Raw genomic sequence first — 27,084 nt, 5'->3', positions numbered from 1 at the left:
GTGGGGTGTGTGGATGTTGTGCTCTGTGGCCCCTGGCTTGTCCAGGGCGCCACATTTACTCGTGTCCGTGTTTATGAACGGAGACAAGTCCGTCTTTTTCTGGCATCACTGATGTCCCACGGACCACACTATGGTGTGTTCCATGAAACACGTACCAGAAAAAAACGTATCTTTGCAATAAAAAGCTTTTCACTCTCCTTCTCCAGCGATGCTGTATTCGTCCGCTGCTGCCTGCTGCTTCTAAGCCGGCTAATTACTCGCCGACCCACAAGTAACAGCAGCAGCTAGACACAGCTGAGCCTTAGATCTAGGTTCTACTATTTTTTATAAAGCAGAGGCATCTGTGATAGGACGTCAACAACCTGTGACATGAGCAGCAATTCCCCAGCCAGCAGAAATTAACTCCTGCTAAACTGAGGACCAGAGAGCACTAAACAGTCGATACCCGACTCTGGCTTAGCAACTAAGGAGCATCAGGTTGCCTGCCAGACTCTGCAATGTGAACAGTGTCTGGAGTCACCATGACACCTAATGAGTCAGGGGCAGAACACCACATTACACTCAGACACCCACCTGTATAAAGTTCTGTTTCAGTGTTAGTGCCCTTCACCAGGGCAGAATAGAGTCTTGTTCGGTTGTGCAAGGTGATTTTTGTGTTGTCTCAAATAACTATAGGGCAATGAGAGTTTAAAAATACTTACAAAAAACATAAACCGCAGATCCTGATATTTGTTTTCTTTTATAGGCAATGGTTGAGACTGTTAACAATCTTCTGCAACCACAAGCTAAAGAAGCATGGCAAGACCTAACAGAAAAGGAACAATTGCGAGCTGCTACAATGCTGCTTGACACAGTAGAAGAAGGAGCCTTTGTCTTAGCTGATAATCTCCTAAAAACCGACATTGTAAGAGAAAACACAGAGAATATTCGTAAGTTAAGTTCTTTTTACCTTTTTTTGTCACGTAGTGGATTGGCAAAGTATAAACTGTTTACTTATTTATTAACTTTAGATGATAAATAAAGGCCTTTTCTTTCTCCATATTTTTCTTGCCAATTACCTGAACAGCTTGGATCAATCCTCGGTAGCACAAAGCACCATGAGCTTAGTTGCGTGTTTCTTAATATAGAGTTCAAATTGTCCCTTCAGTGAGGAAGGAGACAAACTTTATCGCCACCTATTGGAAGTAAATCCTAAAAGTCCAAAGAGGCTTTTTAAACAAGCCTTTTCATAAGACTTAGGATTTAATGCCAGATCAGAATCCCAATTTGCAGGCACGGTGTTTCGGGGTGATTGCCCCTCGTCAGTGCAAAGTGTGGGTATCTGATCTGGCTTATGAAAAGCTATGTGGGGACCACAGGGAAGACTATTCTCCTTATGGAGACCTGACAAATCAGTCTGGCTGCCAGTGAGGGGATTTATAGCTGCAATTCCCCTCTAGGAATTATTCAAATTGTCCCTCCAGTGAGGAAGGAGACAAACTCTAGCGCCACCTATTGGAAGTAGCAATCCTAAAAGTCAAAAGTGGCTTTTTAAACAAGCCTTTTCATAAGACTTAGGATTTAATGCAAGATCAGAATCCCAATTTGCAGGCACGGTGTTTCGGGGTGATTGCCCCTCGTCAGTGCAAAGTGTGGGTATCTGATCTGGCTTATGAAAAGCTATGTGGGGACCACAGGGAAGACTATTCTCCTTATGGAGACCTGACAAATCAGTCTGGCTGCCAGTGAGGGGATTTATAGCTGCAATGCCCCTCTAGGAATTATTCAAATTGTCCCTCCAGTGAGGAAGGAGACAAACTCTAGCGCCACCTATTGGAAGTAGCAATCCTAAAATGTCTGCAAATTGGGATTCTGATCTGGCATTAAATACTAAGTCTTATGAAAAGGCTTGTTTAAAAATCCACTTTTGACTTTTAGGATTGCTACTTCCAATAGGTGGCGCTAGAGTTTGTCTCTTTTCTCACTGGAGGGACAATTTGAATAATTCCCAGAGGGGCATTGCAGCCCCCATACTGACAGCCAGACTGGTTTGTCAGGTCCCCTTAATATAGGGTGGTATTTCGAAGTTTGTGAACCTGTCAGAATTTTCCATTTTTCTGCGTAAAAAGTAAAACTTAGTAAAAATTCCTAAAGTAGGTGAAGGGAAATGAATGAGTCAACAAAATTAGACTGCCATTTTTTAAATTAAGAAAATTATCCAATATCACATGTCTGTAAGTGGTAAAAGTATGTGCACCTTTAAAATTACAAGTTAACTTTAAGCTGAAATTAAAGACTGATGTTCTCAATCAATGGGATGACGATCATGTGTGAGTTGGAGCCCGTTTGATTTAAAGAGCAGGGGATCTAGCAAAGTGTGATCAGTGTATCAAGACAAGGGAATTTCTGAGGACCTCTAAAGAAGAGTTGTTGGTGCTCATAAGTCTGAAAAGGTAAAAAACCATGGTGTGCATGGCAGGATGGTAAGGAGAAATACTCTGCTCATCAAAAAGAACATTGCTGGCCATTGATAGAAGAATGAATTTTGAAATACGCCAGTTAATTCTAAAAGAAAAGGTGAGAACATCTATCCATGGTCTAAATCTCAAGAGAACGTGGATCATACAGCAAGACAATGACCCAAAGTATATGTATTTCTATAAAAGAGTGACTAAACAAAAAAAAAGTTAAAATTTTGGAAAGTTCAAGTTAAAGATCTGTCCGTCATCCTATGGACATGTTATGTAGTAACCTGAAGCAAGCAGTTCACCCCCGAAAGGGAACTGAAACCAGATCCCAGGGGAGGAAGAGAGAAGAGAGGCAGGAAAAAATGAAGGGGAAAGTGGAGAGAGAGGGTAAAAACCACCAGGAGGCATGCAGAAGAGAAAAAAGTGCCCCCCCCCCCAATGCTGGAATGGCAAAAGAGGGAAATGCCACGCCAAATAAAACTACCACAGGAAAACTAGTGCAATGCAGGGCCACAGCAAAGAACATACTGTATGTAACTGTTCTGAAGAAGATTGATCCTGTGACTAGGATTACTATGTGTGTGGATGGGCAGAAGTCAAGAACGCAAAAGGGCAAAACGCCCCAGGTACTTGATCACTGACTGCATCACTTGCACATGGTCCTGCACTCTGACAAGAGAGGATAGAGGCTGAACAGTACAGGCTGTACGCTCTGTTGTTATGTGAGATGAAACAGAGTGCATAAATATACTCTATTAGCCCTCTAAATGATAATCGTTTCGTTAATTACTCATCAGGGTGGCAGTGGTCAGTGTAGCCAAATGAATAACGGGCCTTTATAAAGTGGTTGTCCAGGCATAACAGAGCGGACATAACATAACGGAGCTCTGTTATGCCCGGGCACCCACTTTACGGAGGCCTGTTATTCATTTGGCTAAGCATTTGCTCCACTGACCACTGCTCCCCTGATGAATAATTGACGAAACGCGTCGGGAGGTCCAGAAGCACCATTAATTAAGGTTAGAGTGTTGTCACTGAGGGGTATTGTGATGCTGAAGGATGGCCCCCCTAGAACTGACAACACTACCATTGCAATTATTGTGTTTATAGTTGCTATGAGATTTGAGTGCTAGGGTTTATCGATTACTCTAGTCATCTACCTCCAGCTTCTTTTTTCTCCTCTGAATTGTCCTTTTGCCTTGTTATGGTATATTGTACTATTGGTCTGATATAGGTCCTCTACAGGATTTTTTGCTTCAATGTATTGCAACTAATTATGTGTGTGTGTGTGTGTGTGTGTGTGTGTGTGTATGTGTGTGTGTGTGTGTGTGTGTGTGTGTTTTAAATATTTTAATGGAGATATTAAAAGTCATTTTAATTTGTTTACTACACACTTTGTCATCACCTTTGCCCGGCTTGTTATGTTATTTATTTCTGTGGGCAATATACACAATGGCTTTTTCTGCATGGGGAGATAAGTTTTATATTTTCATAGACTGGACTTTTACACATGTGGCAAAACCAAGTCTGTTTTTTATGTGGGAAAATGGATGTGATTTTTTTTTTTACGCTCTAAGGGGATTTGAATTTGCAGTTGTCAGGTCCTTTATCCTATATAATGCAATAATTCAATATTGCAGTATAAAGTGAAAATCGTGGTCTCCTAGGAAGTGCAGTTTGCCTTCAACATGGCCCTGGCTGCCATAGTGGCCCATCATGGCTGATGGGAGTCGGTGTGCACGAGCATCGGTAACTGCTCCATTTAAACAACACTGTCAGAAATGTAAATGGATGACAGCAGCGATCAGAACTCTTTTGCCATCTATATCATAAAATATGATGAAATTAAATAATAAGTCTAATGTAAAGATCTACTGTATGTACAAATGAAATGACTCATTTAATGTTATGTGCACATTATCCACACTGTGTTGCACTATATTTCAGATTCATATAATATTAAAATGGTTGTCTTAAATGAACAGTTTACAATTATTCTATTTAACTACAGCCTGTTGAATCATTACAGTGTGTCAGGTGCACGATTCCCCTATATTCTTCTTGTGGATCTGCGAGCACATGACCGCATTTATGTGATTTGTGTTCTTGCGGTCTCAAGCTGATTAGTCTTGCTTGGTTTATCTTAATAGTGGAGAGGTCTAGTTGGCATTTGACTATAAGTGTGAAAGTCATGAACTTGGGCGGGGAATACAGAGAAATTATGACAGTGTGCACATTCCACATCTTGCTGGCTAGAACCTGACTAGTGGGTGCGGCGCAATTATCATACCCTTTGATGATGCTGCTTAGACAGCATGTCTTCCATTATTGCTATCTATTTAGGAAACCATGTTATCCTGCCCTATCAACTAAATATTGCAATGAAGGAGAGAACACAGATCATTTATTCAACGAGGTTAAAACAAGCTCCTACAAGAAAATGAATTGTTGAAGCATGCCTGTGAATGCTGTTTTCTTGACAATATTAAAATTTACAATTATGGTAAAATTCTTCCTGATTTTACTTTTATTCAATTTTGTAACTAGAGCTTGAAGTTGCAAGATTAAGCACAGATGTGAATTTGGAAGATCTTCATTTCCCGCAGAATATTGGATATGGTAGCTCCATTCAACTTTCTTCGAATACACTGAGACAAAATGGACGCAATGGTAAGTAAAAATTCAGCAATTCATTTTTGTTTTTTAATCATGATGATGTATATCAGGAACCATAATTATATGTGAGAAACCACACCGAAATACTGTATTTACACCGACAGCTTAATCTATGCAAAACTCCTACACATTAAACAGGATCTGATGCCCCCATACACATTATCAATGAGTTCAGCCAGCGCTCGGAGTTCGAAAGTTAAAGAATCGGTGTGTCAGTTTTTGGGCTGCTGATCCTTCTAGTCTCCCTGAAATAAGCAACCATTGGGGATGTCTGGCAGTGGCTCTTTCATAAAGTACATAACATCACTCCCGTGTATGGGAGAAGCGGCCAAGATAGCTGCTGGCTAATCCATTGTTCAACTGATCATTATGTACTGTGTATGGTGGGGATTTAAAGGGTTTTTCCTACAAATAAATGTAATTTTAATGAATAGATCTTAGAATAATAACAAGTTCCACTATTGGATGTGTTTAACCCCTTCATCACTTTAGACGTATATCTAGGTGTTAGGTCGTGTCCCCCCAGTTACCAAAGGCTCCAGTGGCTAGCCTGTGGTAATCCCCGCACATGTCTGCTGATCCGATTAGCAGACATGTGCGACTAACAGGCACGGGTGGATAAGAGATCCACCTGCCCCTGATAAACACTTCCATCGCGCTGTCAAAATCTGACCTCGCAATGTAAATGGCCGCGGCGGGGATATTGCCATTTCCCTCCTCCATCGGCCACCCAGTGACGTAATCACAGGGTGCCATGGTGTTGCCATGGAAGCGCAGCGTCAGCTGGTGACCCCTGACGTTACCATGACTCACTTCCTGTGAGAGCGCCGGCACACACAGGAACAGTGCATTTTTACTGATCAGAGCAAAGCTGCAGCATTACTCTGATCAGTAGAAGCGTTCGTAGTGTGCAGTCATAAAGTCCCCTAGGAGGACTAGTAAAATCAATAAAAATAGGTAAAAAAAGTAAAAAAAATAAAAAAACAATAAAAGTTCAAATCACTCCCCTTTCACCCCATTGAAAATAAAACAAAACCAATGTAAAAATATACATATTTGTTATCACTGCATTCAGAAATGCCCGATCTATCAAAATATAAAATCAAATAATCAGATCAGTACACGGTCTAGTGAGAAAAAAATTCCATACACCAAAATTATATTTTTTTTGGTTTCCGCAACATTGCATTAAAATGCAATAACAGGCGATAAAAATGTTGCTTCTACACAAAAGTAGTATAATTAAAAATGTCAGCTATCACTGAGCCCCATATCCCGGAAAATGAGAACGCTACAGGTCCCGGAAAATTTCAACAACAGTGCAATTCTTTTTATGAACAAACTTCTGAATTTTTTTTCACCCCTTAGATAAAATGTTTGGTATCTACAAACTCGTACGGATGTGAGACATCATACTAACATGTCAGTTTTACCGTATAGTGAACGTGGTAATCAAAAGACCCCCAAAACAATTGCACAATTTCACTTTTTTTGCAATTTCATCGCACTTGGATTTTTTTCCCATTTTCCAGTACACTATATTGTAAAACTAATGATTTCATTGAAAAGTACAACTTGTCCCACAAAAAACAAGGCCTCATAAGGCAAGATTGACGGAAAAATAAAAAAGTTATTACTCTTGGAAGAAGGGGAAAAAATAAACAAAAATGAAAAGTGAAGGGGTTTGAAGAAATGGTAGAATCTGTCTGTACAGGAGCATGGTCTGACCATGCCACATCTCCCTGGGCAGGGGAGAATGCAAAAGATTGTAATGTCATTACAACACTGAATAGTAAATTATTTTTTTCTGTGAGGTAAAACATTTTTTTAAAAACAGTCAGATATTTGCTTTACCTCACAAAAAGAATCATCTATAATCCTGTGCTGTAATGTTTGGATAATCGTTTGGATCTTCCTCTGCACAGGAGATGTGGTATGATCAGACCATGTCACTGTACGGTCAGACACGGACATTACACAGTACATAGCAGGGGCACATATATAAGATTATCTCAGCACAGGAGATGTGGTATGATCAGACCATGTCCCTGTACAGTCAGACACGGCCATTACACAGTACATAGCAGGAGCACATATATAAGATTATCTCAGCACAGGAGATGTGGTATGATCAGAAAATGTCCCTGTGCAGTCACACATGGCCATTACACAGTACATAGCAGGGGCAGATATATATAATTTTATCTGATGATGTCATCCTTGTGCTATCTTCAATAGCGATTGCGATATTTAGACGTTTGTGAGAGGGAGTAGACTCTTTCTCTATCCACTTTGGCACCCCTGCAACATGATCTTGGTGGAGGAGGGGGTTGTCATGGCAGCCGAAGGTCAAATGATTACCTTTGCGTCTGCCACGTATGGTGGCCTGTAAGACACAGCCAGAAGCAGAGTCTAACAGGCAATCTGTCAGTGTCACACTGACAGATGTAATGCATCATGTTTGTGCATGACAATGCATTATAGCAGCGATTAGACTAATAAAAATTAGTCCCATAGCGGGAACAAATAAAAAGAGTAAAAAAAAAAGAAAATTATTTTAAAAAACACAAAATAAAGAGCAAAAATTGATAGTACCAATAAATACTGTGAATATATTTTATGTAGGAACAAAAATAAACAAAAAAGTACACATATTTGGTATCACTGTGTCCTGAACTATTCCCTTTTGTGAAAATGTAAAATATGGGGCTAAAACAAAATTTTAGTAGTAAAAGTGTAATTATGTTTTCTTTACTGCCCAATGGTATAAATTCCCATGAAGCACCTGTGATGTAAACATACTCCCTGCACCACTAGATACATTTAATTGTAAGGTGTATTATGTAAAATGGGGTAACGTGGGAGGGTTTTGTTGTCCTGGTACCTCATGGGCTCTACCAATGTGACATGGCACCCTCAAAGCACAACAGCAAAATCTATATATATATATATCTATAATAGGGCGCACATTCCCTTCTAAGTTTTGGACTGTGTCTGAAAAGTACTGGTGTACTCAGAAATAATTGCACAACAAACTGTGTGGTCCATTTTTTCCTATTAGCTCTTTTCAAAATTAAAAACTTGACTCTAAAACAACATTTTAGTGAAAAACATATAATTATTTTTTCATCACTGTCCAATGGTATAAAATTCTGTGAAGCACCAGTGGTGTTAATTTGCTCCCTGCACCCCTAGATGAATTCATTAATGGGTGTAGTTTGTAAAATAGCATGACTCATAGAGGGCTCTGCTGTCCTGGCACGTCAAGAGCCTTCTTCACTTTGTACTGTCCTTCAGAAGTAGTTTTCAACAACATATGGAGCTTCTCTATACTCAGGACAAATTGCACAATAAATTTTGTGGTCCATTTTCTCTGGTTACCCTTGAATAATTTGGAGCTAAAGCTACATTTTTGTGGGAAAATTTATTTTTTTCATTCTCATGGTTCAACGTTATAAAATTTTGTGAATCACCTGTGGGTTCAAGGTGCTCACCGCACATCTAGATAAATTCCTTGAGGGGTCTAATTGCCAAATGGGGGCACTTGTTTGGGGTTTACACTGCTTATGCACATCAGGGGCTCTGCAAATGCGAGAGCGCATCCACTATCTATTCCAGTCAGTTTTGCTCTCCAAAAGTCAAATGTTGCTTCTTCCCTTCTCAGCGCTGTCGGGCACCCAAAGGATAGTTTTCCACCACATATGGGGTATCCCAGTACTCAGGAGAAATTGCACAACAAATTGTATGGTGCATTTTCTCTTGTTACCCTTTTGAAAATAAAAAAAATGACAAATTAGATTTAATGTTGATAAAAGTAGAGTAATGCACCTAGGATGGAGTAATCCTATAGCTGCATATACATTAAATGGAAGTAAACTCGGGACTACAGAACAGGAGAAGGACTTGGGTATTCTCATTACAAATAAGCTGAGCAGCAGCACTCAATGTCAAGCAGTAGCTGCAAAAGCAAACAAGATTCTAGGGTGTATAAAAAGAGAGATTAGATCCCGTGATCCCAACGTATTGTTACCCCTCTATAAGTCTCTTGTAAGGCCACATCTGGAATATGGGATCCAGTTTTGGGCTCCACATTTTAAAAATGATATTCAGAATTTAGAGTCAGTTAAAAGGTGCAACTAGACTACTACAAGGAATGGAAGGCCTCCGATATGAAGAGAGGTTGGAAAATTTGCATTTGTTTAGCTTACATAAAGACATCTCAGAGGAGATCTCATTTATATGTAAAATACATGTGTGGTCAATATAAAGGACTGGCACATGACTTATTTCTTCCAAAGACAAGGACCAGGGGGCACTCACTGCGAGTGGAAGAAAAGCGATTCCGGCAGCTAAATAGGAAAGGGTTCTTTACAGTTAGAGCAGTCAGACTGTGGAATGCCCTACCACAAGAGGTAGTAATGGCAGATACTATAACAGCTTTTAAAAAAGGGCTGGATGATTTCCTCAGTACACACAACATTGTTGGTTATAAATGACTTAGTGACCAAATGTATAATTGGTGGAGAAAGGTTCAACTAAATGGACCTAGGCCTTTTTTCATCCTATGTAACTAAAGCAATTTTTTGGGTTGGAAAAAGTAAAATTTCCTTCCACACTACTTTAGATCCTGTGAGGCACCTAAAGGGTTAATAAGGGTTAATAAACTTCTTGGATATAGTTTTGAGCAGTGTGACGGGTGCAGTTTTTTAGATCCCTCAAGTCACTCCAAAAGTGATATGGTCCCTAAGAAAAACTGGTTTTGTAAGTTTGGTTTGAAAAATAAGAAATTGTTGATCAACGTTTAACCCTTCTAACTTCATCATAACCAAAATGTTTCAAAAATGGTGCTGTTGTAAAAGGTAGACAAGCTGGGAAATGTTATTTATTAACTATTTTGTGTGCAACTTTCTGGTTTAAGGGCATAAAGATTCAAAGTTCGAAAATTGTGAAATTTTCAATTTTTTATGAAATTTTTTATTTTTTTACTAAATATACACAAATTATATCAACCAAAATTTACCACTAGCACGAAGTACAATATGTCAGGAAAAAACAGTCTCAGAATCACTGGGAACTGTTGAAGCGTTTCAGAATTATTACCTCCTAAAGTGACATCAGAATTGTAAAATTATAAAACAGCTGAAATCGCACTCGGTGGTGAGGGGTTATGCATATCTAACTGTGAAAATTATCATTATTCCAAGATCTATTGATTAAAATGAACTTCAAAATTAACTTTGCTCATGGGAAAAACCCCTTAGGCTTGGAATTCTAGCAATAACGTTTTAACTGCACTTTAAGATTTAATCCCATTTTAGGTAAAAAGAAAAATATATAGGATATATCGCCCACATAAAAGTTGCTTTGGATTGTGGCCTAACCTATGACAGTACAAACTCTTTATTCCTTACAGTCAATATTTTTTGTCAGTTAAACCCATAACATTGTGTGCCAAATGTACACTTTTTGATGTATGTTAAGGTGGCTTTACACACTGCAACATCGCAAACGACATCGCTGTAACGTCACCGTTTTTGTGACGTTACAGCGACCTCCCCAGCGACATTGCAGTGTGTGAAACACATCAGCGACCTGGCCCCTGCTGTGAAGTTGCTGATCACTACAAATTGTTCAGGACCATTCCTTGGTCCTTTGTTTCCCGCTGTGCAGCAAAGTCTCAGTGTGTAAAGGGGACTTTACAGCGACTTCGTTAGCAACTTCCCTTTCAAAAAGCTGCTTTACCTGCAACACACATCCGTTTAAAACGTGCGTGTTTGGTCCATTTCCAAACACGCACGCACCTGGATCCAGCGGTGGATGCAGCGGTGGCCGCAGGTAACCTCAGTGACAGCTCAGCTGATCGCGCTACTCACCGCCGCTCCGGTCAGCTCCACGCAGAAACTGAGGTTAGTATCGCGATCAGCTGAGCTGTCACTGAGGTTACTTGCGGCCACCGCTGCATCCACCGCTAGATCCAGGTAACCTCAGTGACAGCTCAGCCGATCACGCGGCTCTCTTCATTTGCTGTGTGGAGGTGACAGGAGCCGCGATTTCTTCTGCTGCTCCGGTCACCTCCATGCAGCACAGCTGGAAGCGACGCTGGACCATCCTGGATTACGCCGGACATGGAGGGCTTTTTGGGGCTGATTAAAGTGGTGAACCAGGGAATGTGTTTGTGTTTTTTATTTCTAATAAAGGATTTTTCAGTTGTGTGTATTTATTTACTGTAATTTACAGATTAATCATGAAAGGAATCTCGGGGAGATGCCTGACATGATTAATCTAGGACTTATTGGCAGCTATGGGCTGCCAATAACTCCTTATTACCCCGATTTGCCAACGCACCAGGGCAAATCGGGAAGAGCCAGGTACTGTCCCAGAACAGTCGCATCTAATGTATGCGGCAATTCTGGGCAGCTGCTGACTGATATTGTTAGGCTGGGGGGCTCCCCATAATGTGGAGCTCACCATCCTGAGAATACCAGCCTTCAGCCGTATGGCTTTATCTGGCTGGTATTAAATTTGGGGGGAACCGCACGCCGTTTTTTTTTAATTATTTATTTATTTCTATACTCCATAGTGACACGCCCACCGGCTGCTGTGATTGGGTGCAGTGAGACACCTGTCACTCAGCGTGGGGGCGTGTCTCACTGCAACCAATCATAGGCGCCGGTGGGCGGGGAAAGCAGGGAATACGAGATTGTTTAATGAGCGGCCGGCTTTTTCAAATTAGAAAAAGCCGCCGGAGCAGTGTGAACACCGTGCAGCGTCGGTGATTGGGGATCGGTGAGTATGAGAGAGGTGGGGACACTTCAGTCACTCGGGGGATTAGCGGTCACCGGTGAATCCTTCACAGGTGACCGCTAATCAGTACACGCCACACAAACAGAGCCGCGGCATGACAATGAAGTCGGGTGAAGTTCACCCGACTTCATTCTCATCCCGCTACTCTGTCTGCTGTCTGCCGACAGTTTTCACGGTGGTTTTCACGGTTTTCACGGATGTGTGTTTTAGGTCTGACAACGTCCCCAATGACTAGCTAGGTCGTTCTGCAGGTCCGGATCGCTGTTGCGTCGTTGGCCAGGTTTGCCTGTTTGACAGCTCACCAGAGACTTTGTAGCGATCCCGGCCAGGTTGGGATCGCTGGTGGGATCGCTAGAAAGTCTGTGTGTGTATGGGGCCTTTAGGGTTACTGACCTGTCTCCATTCCAGGGGGCCGCTTCCTGCCTGCTCTCTTGTCTCCTGCTGGCAGCTGCCTCATGTTGCTAAGTAGCCAAACACTCCTCCATACTCTGGCCATTGTCCTTCTGTTCATACTTCCAACCTCAACTGATTGCTTTTGCAACTAATGCCCATTGTTCATGTCAGTTACAGCTGCTTACTTTAAATGGTCCAGTCTTTATCCCCCTTCTTTTCTGCAAATCAATGTACTTGAGCTAAATACTGCCTTTTTGCTGACCCTTTCATTGACCTTACCCTTATTATTGGATTCTTCTCCACTTTTGGTCCCTTAGATTTGTCATGTGGGACCTATTGTTCTATTCTTGGTTTTATCCCCTGGCCCGTTCTTGTCTCTTTCTTTTGGTTTGCTGCATGTCATTGTCAGTCTCCTAGTAATATAATCATTGACTCTGTCTATGCTTCATCTACTTCTTCATCGCACATGCTGCTTATCTTTGACTAAAATGAACTTGACCACTTGGAACATTAGCGAGGAGATAAAACAGCATTCCATAACTTGCAGGTCTGTCTCAAAGCATCTTTAGTTTATTTTCCAGATCCAAAAGGAATACCTCTTTATTCCATTTTGGATCTGGAAAATTAACTATATTTGGATTTGGATTTATATTTATTTGCATAAATATAATTTATGTAAACAAGATTGTAGGTCAAGGTCAAGGACCCTTCTTCATCAAGCTGAGTATAGATACATAAAGATAATAAAGTTTCAAACGGTGTAAAAGATTTAAATCAAATGTAAAGGTGGCAAACAATTGATGGCGATTTCCTACCCCTTAAGACACCAATCACATTATTGTCTTTTAATGTGAAGAGCGTCCTGCGTCTTTCGTAAATATTGTGACATGCTGATTGTAATTTACTGTAATGTGTTTTTATGTAATGTGCCATAAGGTATAGTATATAATAAGTATTGTATATGGTAACATGTTGCATAACACTTGTTTAGGAAATTGTCGGACTGTAGGGACAGTAACAGTTAAGTGTTGGGACTAATCCACCATGGGAGGGGTCAAATAAAAGGGAAAATTACTTCATTTTGGAGGAGTCAGTGAAGCCCTAGTCAGTGAAAGTGACAAATATATAGTCAGTCAGTTGTGAAAGTCGCATACAGTGGGTGGTTTGTGGTAGCAAAGGAGAAGGAGAGGAGATGGAATGTGGCAGAATGTGAACCTCGAGTGTTGACAGAAATATGGAGTGCGATTATTCTTGAATGAGAGACTGATCCTCGAAAGGAGTGGCCCCAGAAAATAGGAATTGGAGGACAAGACTCTACTGGCCAGGCCCTTTAACTGTCAAGGTAACGTGTTTCCCCTAAAAGAAAACATTGTTTTGTATTATTCTTGGCTTCAAAAGGTGCTTTAAGGCTTATTCTCAGGTGATGTTTTATATTTTATATTGGCGTGAGTGATTGGGTCTCTCATTAATGAATAATAAATATTCACCCCTCTACCCACTCATAATCCCGCACACTCCTCTGCCAGCATCAGTGATTGAAACTTGTTTTAATGAAAAAATGAATATTCACCCCCTTCTCCACCCATCCTTCTGCCAGCGTCAATGATTCACTCAGACTGCCGTATTACTGCCTGAGGATTGCAGCATTAGGGTTCACTCACATCTGTGTGTGAAATATGGCTCCGTTGTGGCTCCGTTAACTAGCCAGCTCATGGCTATAAACTTCGGAGCTTACAGCAACACAACAGGGCAAAGTACACCAATAACATTTACATATCCTGAAAGAGCTGTCCAAACCCTATTTCAGGATACTATTAGTATGAAGATCTACAATTAGGGCTTATTTCCGCAGTAGGGTTTATAGTTCAAGCGTACTGCATCCTGCTAGGGCTTATTTTCGGGAAAACACGAACCCGGGTTAACCTTAACTGGCGTGTGAATATAGTCGAACAGTTTCTGTATAAATGTCAGGGACTGCAAAGTTTTACTCATGATGGGACCCTTTTGGACACTGGATGTGAGACTGCTGTAAGGGAAGGTGACTTCACAGTTTGTGCTATAATAGAAAAACAAAAGGAAGACAAACGACCAAACGCCCAGATAATTTTTATATAAAGAGTTTATTTTAGAAAAGTGCACATGTAAAGGGTGAAACAGGAATGATACAGGACTTAAAAGCCCCAAACAAGGTCACAGAACCCACATATATATATAGCTGCTAGACATGCTAAATGATAAGGCACCTTTACTATGGAAATATCAGGAGCGTCCACTAGATGTCACTAGAGCACCCCGTGCCATAGCCCTGCGTGTACATATAACATAACTGGTAAGATTCCCACCATAATCAAAACAAACAGTATATATACTCACTGTGGAGCCACACGAAGGGACGCTGGGTACCAAATAAGAAGGAGGGGGGACGTCACGGTTATTATCTGGGCGTTTGGTCGTTTGTCCTCCTTTTGTTTTTCTGTTAAATATTGCGACTAGCCCTTAATAGTCCATATCTGCACAGTGGTAGTTTTTTCACATATCCACTAATCCTATATACTATCTATGTACTAGGCAGCAGTATAATATCTACCATGTATAGTAGGTTGTTGGTAATTAATTATATGGAGTTTGTGCTATAATGCTTGACTGGGTTGCATTGAGACACACAGGAGTCATCATCCGGTCCTGACCAGCCGACTAACCGGCTGCAGTATATAGCCCACATGGGTTCCCAGCCCCTACGTCACAAGTCCACACACCCAGCAAGACCATGCATTTCATGTAGGGTGCCAAGGCGTCCAGAGTCAATCCCTCTCCCATAACTACCACCCCGCACCACTCTACCCATACACCACCCCAAAACCTACAGTTTGTGATCAAAAAAGAAATTAAGTGACGAATAAGTGAGAATGACTAAAGCTTGAAACCATAATGGAGCATGCAAGCTCTGCAGAATGAATAAGAACTCTCAGCCATGTGTGACATGGAACCATTTCTAGGGTGCCAACAGTTTTGACCTTGACTGTATATATATATATATATATATATATATATAAAAAATTTAGAATCCACCTGCTATATTATAATTTCCTCCAAGACTCTCGCTTATGGCACACATGACTTTATTTAGTGGATGGCAAGCAAGAGCAATAGGTATCACAAAATAGAGTGATTTGTATTAAAGGCTTATGTAACTGAATACAGAGCAGGTACATACCATGTTCTTCCAAAAATAAGACACTGTCTTATACTTGGGGCTTATTTTTGGGTAGGTCTTATTTTGGGCATAACATGGTTAGGGATAAGTTTACTTCCAAAAAAGCAGACCCCTTTTCACAGGAGAATTATACTTACCAGACCCCAGATGTCTGCGTGGCTTCTTGGTCCTCCTGAGATCTTTGGCCGGCGCTCTCAGCATAAATGCTCCACGCGGTCCTCCCTTACTTCTGGCCGACACACTCATATACATCAGATCACACACACACACTAACACACACTCATACACACACTCGCAGACACAATCACACATCAGATCACACACACTAACACACACTCATACACACACTCGCAGACACAATCACACATCAGATCAAACACACACTTACCACATCTGGTGATACCAATTGCAGTATTCTTTAACTGTTTTAACTGCATGGACACTTCATTATTAAACCACGACTAGTTCTTTTTTTGTGGGGTAGGGCTTATATTTAAGCCTTATACCAAAAATGCTGAAAATTCCTGCTAGGGCTTATTTTGGGGGGAGGTCTTATTATTGAAAAACAGGGTAGAATACTTAGGTAAATAGTGTATATATGCAAAAGCATGATTCATCAAGGAACCATGGTGATCTTAGTGAAAATCATTATGTGTAGTGACAGTTTTGTCTTGGACCTTGGAGGTAAAGGCAGAAGGTATTAGTCATGTAAACCAAATAATGCTGTATCTATGGTAAGTAAAGTGTGTTGAGCTACCAAGATACATGTAGTGGTGGATATATGTATCTCTGACAGCTATGTGACACAAATTATAATTATGTAAGCCATTTTTGGTATAGAATGTGGCAGCATTGGTTCCATGAATCTCAATAAGTCAAAGTTCTGCTTCAGGTTATCTGCATGAAAAGTCTTTATCAGACAAGGGCAGTATTTAATCATATTTGGAGTACTGTATAATAGCTGTTATAAATTTGTCCAATCTGTGTGTGGCGCTGTTTGGCACTGCAAGAAGAGTGTTTATGTGGAAGAATAGAGCAAAATCACTCTTGAACAATGTAAGTGACTTGTTTCTCCATACAGGAGGAGTTTTGAAGCTGTCATCACCAACAAAGCTTTTTGTATGCAGTATTCAATAAATTTCAGGAAGTGTTCAATACATTTTCCCTCTGTCATTTTTCAGTTTTTACTAGTGATAGGTGAACGTGCTCGCCACAGCTCATCACTCCATCAAGCCTCGAGCATCTAAGTTTGAAAATACTTGAGTTTCCCATTGACTTGCATGCATTATGCTCGGTACTTGAGTCGCATCGGCGCAACCTGATGCTCGATCGAGTAACAAGCAGTGGTGAGCACGTTCACCCATCTCTAACTATTACACATCACTAAACTTATAGACATTTTTGGTTTGATTTCTTTGTCTGGATTTGATGGTTTGTGTCTTGTATGCTGGCTTTAAAACTGATGTACGCTTCTCAACATTAAAAATGCAACATCAAGAAGGAAAATACATGGATTTCTGTAAATCACAGGATCGATGGACACAAATCAAGTTACTTGTACTAAGTAAGTGTGACCTAAACATGCTGCCATGGCCTGCAGTTTCTTTGGACTTGTCTTCCATCGAACACACCTAGGACATCAGTGGTTGGCATCTTCAAAGTGAGCTGGCAAGAGCTAATCTCGATGATTTTCATACAGATTGGCACTCAGTGTGGAAAAATGTTCCTTAAACAATTAATAACCTTACTGATAGCAGCCAAGGTGTTTAATTGGGGGGATTTCTGTCTGTGGTGCTCATACTTGATTCTGAATCGAGATATTTAGAAAATTTTGTTTTCATTTTTTCTTCATTTACAAATTATTAACCAGTCTATTGAAGACCCAGGTGTGCTCAATTGAAAATAAGTCTGGAGATGGTGCAGACCAAGGTAGCATGTTTTGGCCACAAAGGCTGCTCACAGTAGCATGAGAAACATGGGACCTGGGTTTGTTATGATTAAAAATGGCTACTAAGACATGAAAATGGCTGTACCACTGTTTCCATGACTAAATCAATACAGTGGAACCTCGGTTTACAAGTAACTCGGTTTGCGAGTATTTCGCTATATGAGCAAAGCTTGCTGTAAATATGTAACTCACTTTACGAGCAAGGTTTGCTGTACGAGCAAATCCTCACCGCACACACTTCCGGTTCCGTTCTTTTCACCATGCTCTGACCCGCTCTTCCAGTCCATACACACACACACACGCACACACATATTATGCACACCTTACCTTCCGTTCCATCGCCGCCCTCCTGGTTCTTGTAGTTCACTGGTACAGGATGTGTATCGGGTAACTATCGCGACGATGGAGGAAATTCCGCTGGCAGCCGCTTCTCAAAGGCAGCGCGCTGACTAATCAGAGGCAAGTGGCTCATGTGTATGACGCCTGCTGCTGAAAGCGGAAGTTCCTCTATCGTCACGATGGTTACCCGATACACATCCTGTACCAGCAAACTACAAGAACCAGGAGGCCGGCGATGGATGGAGGGTAAGGTGAGCATAATATGTGTGCGTGTTCGTGCGTGTCTGGAATGGCACAATAGGGGACCAGGATGGGAAATTGAACAAGTTGTGGAACGAATTGTCTGAGCTTCCATTATTTCCTATGGGAAATTTTGCTTTGCTAGACGAGTAACTTGGTTAACAAGCACACTCCCAGAATGGATTGTTCTCGTTAACCAAGGTTCCACTGTATAATGCTGAACTGTTGCTGTGCCTGGAATGAAGACTAGAGGATCTGGCTACCATACGTTATGCCACCACTCACCATAACCTCGGGAGTAGGACAAGTGAGATGTTCCCTCATGAAGGCCTCTTTATGACCTCGAGAATAGAGGTCTATCCTCTTCAGTTTTAAGTCCCACTTTTGTATTGGATGCAGTGATAGTTAGAAATGTATCTGGGGAATAAGTGCGCACACCAGATTATGATGATTTTTTTAAAAGGTTGGTTCCAATTCACTATTAGTATATTATTAACATATCTATCGATCCAGCAAGTTCCATAATTCCTATAGTTTTCCTCCTTTGTATTGCAATTGTATTGTTGAAATATATAAAAATCTAAAAAATGAGGCAGAACATAAATAAGTTAAAAAAAAGGTCTAAGGATCTCTTATTCACACACACCAGCTATGTTTCAGATGTTTCCTTGGAGCCTTTCTCAACCCTGCTTGAGAAAGGCTCCTATGAGAGAGCTGAAAAGGTTGTTGAGGCTCTAGACACAACTCTGCAGTCTTTCAGTGTGAATGCAGGCTTGTAGTCACATACAAAAGGGAGAGAGAGAGGGAGAGAGTGAAAAATATTGGATCCATTTGGAAAAAACACGTTAGTGGGCTGCACTGCTGGAGTAAACCAATTCTTCAATACATTTCAATGTCATACCCGCGGAATTATAAAGTGAAAAAATCAGTAAGAAATAAAACAGAAAATATAGGAATATAGGAAAGTAATGAAGTATTATCCACAACATAATAATACATTATTTGTCTTTTCCAAACTTACATCTACTGGATTCAACCAAAATTCTGTAAATATAATTTTCCCTTTATTAGATTAGGCAGAATAGGAAAAGCATCTGAAATATTAAGTATCAATGTAATGTCTGCATTTTAACTATAGTCTTTTTCGTCTTCCATTTATAGGTGAGATAAGAGTTGCATTTGTCTTGTACAATAACCTGGGGCGCTACCTGTCTACAGAGAATGCCAGCATGAAATTGGGAATTGAAGCTTTGACCACAAATCACACAGTTGTTGTCAATTCTCCTATCATTACTGCTGCAGTATATAAAGAATCAACTAGCAAGTTATATTTAACTGAGCCAGTGATGTTTACAGTTAAACACATAAGGGTGAGTGGTTTTGTTTTTCCTGATAAAATAATGTAAATGTGAAATGAACAGGATTATCTAGATTTAAGTCATTAGTAAAATAATATCTCACCAACGCTATAAAATGACTAGCACGATTTAAACTATAGCTATACGGACTAAAGGGGGCTTTACATGCTACGATATCGTTAATGAATTATCGCCAGGGTCACGGTGTTTGTGACGCACATCCGGCGTCATTAACGAGATCGCAGCGTGTGACACTTAAGAGCGATCTTAAACGATCGCAAAAGAGGCAAAAAATTGTTTGCCGCTGTGAGGTCGTCCTGAAATAAAAAATCATCTTCTGCTTATTAGCAATGTTGTTTGTCGTTCCTGCGGCAGCACACATCGCTATGTGACACCGCAGGAGCGACAAACATCTCCTTACCTGCCTCCATCGACAATGAGGAAGGAAAAAGGTGGGTGGGATGTTACGTCCCGCTCATCTCCGCCCCTCCGCTTATATTGGACGGCTGCCATGTGACGTCGCTGTCATGCCGCACGACCCGTCCACTTAGAAAGGAGGCGGATCACCGGCCAGAGCGACGTCGCAGAGCAGGTACGTATGTGCATGTGACGCTGCCGTAGCGATAATGTTCGCTACGGCAGCTATCACAAGATATCGCATCTGCAACAGGGGCGGGGACTATCGCGCTCGACATCGCTACAATCGGTTAGCGATGTCGCAGCGTGCAAAGTACCCCTAAGCCTTGGTATAAAAATGCTGTTTGGGACATAGGAGACCACAAACTACAGATCCCCTAAATAAGTTCATAATCTTAACCCCTTCACAACCATGGACGGATCTTTCCGTCATGGATCGTGTCCTGGTAAGCCCCGCCCCCTGCCGCGGGCAGGCGGCGTGGATCGGCACACATATCAGCTGTTTTCAACAGCTGACATGTGTGCCTACATGTTCCGAGTGGAATCGCATTCCACCCGGAACATTAACCCCTTAGAGATCTATATGCGCGCGGCCATCTTTTTTACTTACCGCCGCCCCCTCCGGACGTCACGTGAGTGATCACGTGACGTTCGGTGGTTGCCATCGTAGCACAGGGTCATGTGATGACGCCTGCTGCTACGAAGTTTCACTTTCATTCTTCCTCGGCACGGAGCAGAGGAAGAAAGAAAGTGACTATTTCTGCTGTTTACAGCGGTATAGCTGTGATCAGCAGATAGCGATCAGCAATCGGATTGCTGATCGCTATAGCCCCCTAGGGGGACTAGTAAAATAAAATAAAAAAAGTAAAAAAAAAGTTTTAAAAAATTAAAAAAAAAACAAAAAACCTAAAAGTTCAAATCACCCCCCTTTCCCCCCATTGAAAATTAAAGGGTTAAAAAATAAATAAATATACACATATTTGGTATCGCCGCGTTCAGAAATGCCCGATCTATCAAAATATAAAATCAATTAATCTGATTGGTAAACGGCGTAGTGGCAAAAAAATTCCAAACGCCAAAATTACGTTTTTTGGTCGCCGCAAGTTTTACGCAAAATGCAATAACAGGCGATCAAAACGTAGCATCTGGGCAAAAATGCTACCATTAGAAACATCAGCTCGAGACACAAAAAATAAGCCATCACTGAGCCATAGATTCCAAAAAATAAGAACGCTACGTGTTTCGGAAAATGGCGCAAAACGTGCGCCACTTTTATTGGACAAACTTGTGAATTTTTTTGAACCCCTTAGATACAAGTAAACCTATACATGTTTGGTGTCTACAAACTCGCACCGACCTCAGGTATCATACCCACAAATCAGTTTTACCATATAGTGAACACCGTGAATAAAACATCCCAAAAACTATTGTGCCATCACACTTTTTTTGCAATTTTTCCACAGTTGGAATTTTTTTGCTGCTTTCCAGTACACCTTATGGTGAAACTTATAGTTTCATTTAAAAGTACAACTTGTCCCGCAAAAAACAAGCCCTCATATGGCAAGATTGATGGAAAAATAAAAAAGTTACGGCTCTCGGAAGAAGGGGAGCAAAAAACAAAAACGCAAAAACGGAAAGTGCCCCGGGGCTGAAGGGGTTAAATTAACTTGGATCGAAGAACATTACAATTATTCAGACTCCGAATCAACCTCCTAAAATAGATAAACAAATCCAGACACCTAAATTAAAACTCTTAAATAAATCCAAATGTGAGATCATACAGCTATAGTAGTACAATAAGTATAAGTAAATTTAGGGATTTTGGGCCTCAATGTAAAGGGAACCAACTGCCAGGTTTTTGCACTATAAACTAATGGTAAATGGTGCTAGGATGCTGATTAAAATGATACCTTTAGCTGATTAATTTGAGTTTTGATTGCAGAGTAATCTTTGTCCAAACATCCGAAAATGACGTCATTGGTGCAGTGGGATGAGCATCATGGCGGGACTTTGTAGGTTGGGTCATTTGTAATGCTTCCTCCCCTGGCTACCTGCCTTCTGTTTCAAGTTCTCCGCTCTATTGCCACAATCAGTGCTATGTCCGATGCGTGCACAATAATATTTTCATGTTTTTCGCCAAGTCTTTAATAAAATAGTGCCGAATCAGCACATACACTTACCGTGTTCTCTGGTACCATTTTACTGAGGACACTGTGGAGATGACTATGAGCAGCGGCGGCGCCATGCGCTAATTGAAATAAAAATTCAATGTGCGCTTGCAGCGCCGCCGCTCATATTCATCTTTACAGTGTCTTCAATAAAATGGCACCGGAGATCACACTGATCCGCATGAGATTTTGTCCTTCAGAACCTACTTTTAATAGGAGACGTTACCTGTGTGATATGTGACGGTCACTTTCTACTCTCCAGATCTCACTGCTGAGCCATATGTGATTATAACTGACAGATCTGCAGGTTCCTCTCCGCTTCAGCTTCCATCTCACAGACAGGATTGCAATATTGTTGCAATACATCAGCGCTGTAAGGCCATGTGGCCATGTTGCGTTTTTATGTGCAGAAAAACTGCACATAAAAACGCATGTTTTGGCAGGAAAAAGCAGCTGAAAAAACACGCATTTTTTATTTTGTTTGCGCATTTTTTCACATGTTTTTTTCCATGTGTCTTTTTGTGTGTTTTTATAATCATGGCAACCACCGGGGTTTAAGCGCTATAACCACGTGATCGCCACCGGGTCTCCGACTGATGTTGCAGCCAAGATCCGGCTCTCACTGCCCAGAGCGGTGCCTGCTCCTCTCCCGGCAGTTTAAGACGTCTGAATGCTGTGATCAGTGCGATTTCAGCATGCAGGAGGCATGGAGAGGGATCGCTTACCTCTCCCTGGTGATCGTGTCTCTGGAATGTGATCACAAGCACCTGATCTCTGCCATATTAACACTGGGTCATCACCATGCCGACCCCAGGTTACTGAGATATGGAGAGCCTCGCACACCATGCTGTAAGCATGGTGTGTGAGGCAAAGTGCTGCGATATAATCCCTTGTGGTGATGAGCACTACAGGGGATTATAGAGACACAGAAACAATTAACATGCAGCTTTTTTCTGCAATAAAATCTGCCAGAAAAAAGAAAGCAACATGCACACAAGGCACGGTTCTCATAGACTTTGCTGGGATGATTTTTCCTTGTTTTTATTGATCAGAAGAAGCAAGGAAAAATGCATTAAAAATGCAAAAAATGGCCACATGGGCACAAGGCCTAAGAGCTGCAGCTATGTATTTGTAACGAGACTAGGTTCAGTTCTACTGTTCAGTGAGTTACTTGTCTCACACAGTTGAAGATTGGAAACGGGTGATTTGAAGCATTGAGACTAAAGTCAATAGACTAGGCTCTTATGGGTGCAAATGGCTCTGGAAGAAACAAGGAAAAAAATGGACTAATGGCTCGATAAATTGAAGAAACTGTCAAGTTCAATGAAGTAAGCCTGATAATATGGGGTTGTTTCACAGCCAAAGGTGTTGCATACTTCGCCAGGATCGATGGTGGTCTCAATGCTGAGCTATATGTGAGTGTCCTACAAGATGAGTTACTTTGGGCACTTGAGCAGTATGGGTATGAAAAGTGTTCTAGCAGGACAATGACTCGAATCATATGTCGAGATTGATGAAGAAGTGGTTCAATAATAATAAAGCAGAGGTGCTGTATTGAACCCACAGTCTCAAGACCTCAACTCAATCGAACTCTTCTGAGTGGAGTTGAAGAAAAAGCTTTACATATACCCAAGTGAGTTGACCTGTATGCACCAACATTGGGACCATGTAGAAGAGATCTGGGATTAGATTTTGGTCAAGACATGCTTGAATCTGATCGAGAGCATGACCAGAAGGATTCAGACAGTGTTGAAAGCCAAATGTGGAAAAAATTTAAATTGAAATTTTAGGAGTAAAACAGTAACAATGCAGTGACATGACAAGCATCTGCATACCTAATAATATGCTAAATAGTTGTAAGTCAAATATATGTATGAGATAGCCAAGATGATTGTCTATAAAATGAAGGTAGTCTTAAGGGGGCTTTACACGCAGCGATATCGCTAGCGATATCGCTGGTGAAAGCACCCGCCCCCGTCGTTTGTGGCGCACAAATCATTAGGAGCCGTCACACGGACTTACCTGCCTAGCAACGTCGCTGTTGCCAGCAAACCGCCTCCTTTCTAAGGGGGCGGTTCGTGCGGTGTCACAGCGGCGTCACTAAACGTAACATCCCGCCCACCTCCTTCCTTCCTCATTGCCGGCGGCCGCAGGTAAGCTGTAGTTCGTCGTTCCCGAGGTGTCACACGTAGAGATGTGTGCTGCCTCGGGAACGATGAACAACCTGCGTCCTCAACAATCAATGATTTTTTGAAAATTAACGACGTGTCAACGATCAACGATAAGGTGAGTATTTTTGATCGTTAACGGCCGTTCGTTGATGTCACACGCAACAACATCGCTAACGATGCTGTATGTGCGTCACGGGATACGTGACCCCGGCGATATATCATTAGATACGTCGTTGCGTGTAACGGGGTCTTTACGCTCAAAGCTGTAGTGGATGGTTAGATTTGGAACCTAAGGCGGGCTTTACACGTTGCAACATTGCTAGCAATTGCTAGCAATGTTGAGCGCGATAGCACCCGCCCCCATCGAACATGTGATATGTGGTGATTGCTGCTGTAGCGAACATTATTGCTACAGCAGCTTCACACGCACATTCCTGGTCGTCGTCGTCGTTGCTGTGACCGCCGAACAATATGTCCTTCAAGGGGGAGGTGCGTTTGGCGTCACAGCGACGTCACCGCGACGTCACTAAGCGGCCGGCCAATAGAAGCGGAGGGGCGGAGATGAGCGGGACATAACATCCCATCCCGCCCACCTCCTTTCTTCCGCATTGTCGGTGGAGGCAGGTAAGGAGATGTTTGTCGTTCCTGCGGTGTCACACACAGCGATGTGTGGTGCTGCAGGAACGACAAACAACATCGTACCGGCAGCAGCAGCGATATTATGAAAAGGAGCGACGTGTCACCGATCAACGATTTTTGACGTTTTTGCAATCAGTGATTTTCGCTCCTAGGGTTTACACGCTGCGATGTCGGTAACGGCGCCGGATGTGCGTCACTAACGACATGACCCTGACGATATATCGTTACCGATGTCGCAATGTGTAAAGCCCGTCTAAAAGTCAAAAGTTCAAAACATCAGTAGTACAAACATCAGTGATTCAGTACCCTTTTGCTTGTCAGTGTATTTGGATACCTAAAGCCCGCTACACACGCTTCAATATATCTCACAATCCGTCGTTGGGGTCAAGTTGTAAGTGACGCACATCCGGCATCGTTTGTGAGGTATCTGCGTGTGACATCTACGTGCGATCAGGATTGAACACAAAACCGTTGATCGCAAACACATCGTATCTTTGTCTAGAATTGAGCGTTTTGTTGCACGAACCTAGTCAATTGTAACGTGTGACATCCCTCATACGATTTTGGTGTCTGATACTATGTGTGCAGGTGTGCGCCCTGCACCGCAGCTTAAAAAAGGTCCGCTTCAGAGCGCAGCTGAAAAGCTGCGTTCTGAAGCGCCTCACAATGTCTGTCATTCACTAATCTCTGTCAGTCGGTCACTATCTCTGTCCCTCACTCTCTGTCCATGTCAGTCTATCCCTCTCTCTCATATACTCACCGATCCCCGATCCCCGGCGCTGCACGGCATTCACACTGCTCCGGCGGCTTTTACTGTTTTGAAAAAGCCGCTCGCCCATTAAACAATCTCGTATTCCCTGCTTTCCCCGCCCACCGGCGCCTATGATTGGTTACAGTGAGACACGCCCCCACGCTGAGTGACAGGTGTTACACTGCACCCAATCACAGCAGCCGGTGGGCGTGTCTATACTGTGTAGTGAAATAAATAATTAAATAATTAAAAAAAACGGCGTGCGGTTCCCCCCAATTTTAAAACCAGCCAGATAAAGCCATACGGCTGAAGGCTGGTATTCTCAGGATGGGGAGCTCCACGTTATGGGGAGCCCCCCAGCCTAACAATATCAGCCAGCAGCCGCCCAGAATTGCCGCATACATTAGATGCGACAGTTCTGGGACTGTACCCGGCTCTTCCCGATTTGCCCTGGTGCGTTGGCAAATCGGGGTAATAAGGAGTTATTGGCAGCCCATAGCTGACAATAAGTCCTAGATTAATCATGTCAGGCGTCTATGAGACACCCTCCATGATTAATCTATAAATTACAGTAAATAAACACACACACCCGAAAAAATCCTTTATTAGAAATAAAAAACACAAACATATACCCTGGCTAACCACTTTAATCAGCCCCAAAAAAGCCCTCCATGTCTGGCGGAATCCAGGATGCTCCAGCGTCGCTTCCAGCGCTGCTGCATGGAGGTGACCGGAGCTGCAGAATACACCGCCGCTGCTCCGGTCAGCTTCACACAGCAACTGAAGACAGCCGTGCGATCAGCTGAGCTGTCACTGAGGTTACCCGCTGTCACTGGATCCAGCGGTGGCCGCGGGTAACCTCCAAAGACATACTGATAGGGAATGTAGATTGTGAGCCCCGATGGGGACAGTGATGATCACATCTGTAAAGTGCTGTGGAATACGATGGCATTATGAAAGCAACTAATTTCCAGAATTTTTTTTACAAAAGTATTCAAAATAATTGCTGTGTCTTTTTTTCACAGGACTCTGAAGACTTTTTTAACCCTAATTGTTCCTTCTGGAGCTATTCAAAAACCAACTTGTCTGGTCATTGGTCAACTCAAGGCTGCAGACTAATAACAACGAACAAAACTCATACAAAGTGTTCTTGTAATCATTTAACTAACTTTGCCGTGCTCATGGCTCATGTTACAATTAAGGTAAGTGCTAGTTCCTGTCACTGCAGCATAAAGTAGATGGGAGAAGAGGGGAAGGGATAGTCAGCTCACCATATATGCAATGGATCTACAAAAATCGGGCAGGTGCATGGATCACTGGAACTGGTATCCACAGAAACAAAGGAAATGATCCAGTACCCGATATAATTTCTGTATAAAACAGAGATATAAAAATGAGTTGCTTAAAATCAAATTAAAGCCCCGGCTTTCCATGTTTCGGACATTGTCCGTACTCACAGGAATGGTGATGTAAAATACATACAATTTAGAATTCAATTCCAGCACCAAAGTCTGCTTCT

At 41.9% G+C, this 27,084-nt stretch overlaps 1 protein-coding gene across 15 annotated transcripts in view; it reads left to right on the top strand.

Annotated features, from left to right (window-relative positions):
- The window catches only part of ADGRL3 (adhesion G protein-coupled receptor L3), a 1,180,558-nt gene that overhangs the window by 721,923 nt on the left and 431,551 nt on the right, over positions 1-27,084 (top strand). For all 15 annotated transcript variants that reach the window (XR_012754627.1, XM_075352554.1, XM_075352542.1 and 12 more), the window contains 4 exons: positions 746-929; positions 4,995-5,117; positions 19,223-19,431; positions 26,591-26,767. Coding sequence is in view for 14 of the 15 variants with exons in the window: in XM_075352554.1 (XP_075208669.1) it covers positions 746-929; positions 4,995-5,117; positions 19,223-19,431; positions 26,591-26,767 (693 nt within the window). In the remaining variant the exon portion in view is untranslated. The remainder of the gene's footprint in view (positions 1-745; positions 930-4,994; positions 5,118-19,222; positions 19,432-26,590; positions 26,768-27,084) is intronic.

The sequence above is a fragment of the Anomaloglossus baeobatrachus genome, chromosome 1 (genome assembly GCF_048569485.1).
Source record: "Anomaloglossus baeobatrachus isolate aAnoBae1 chromosome 1, aAnoBae1.hap1, whole genome shotgun sequence".
Lineage (NCBI taxonomy): Eukaryota > Metazoa > Chordata > Amphibia > Anura > Aromobatidae > Anomaloglossus > Anomaloglossus baeobatrachus.
The sequence above is the reverse complement of the archived record's forward strand: the minus strand, read 5'-3'. Positions and strand labels throughout refer to the sequence as shown.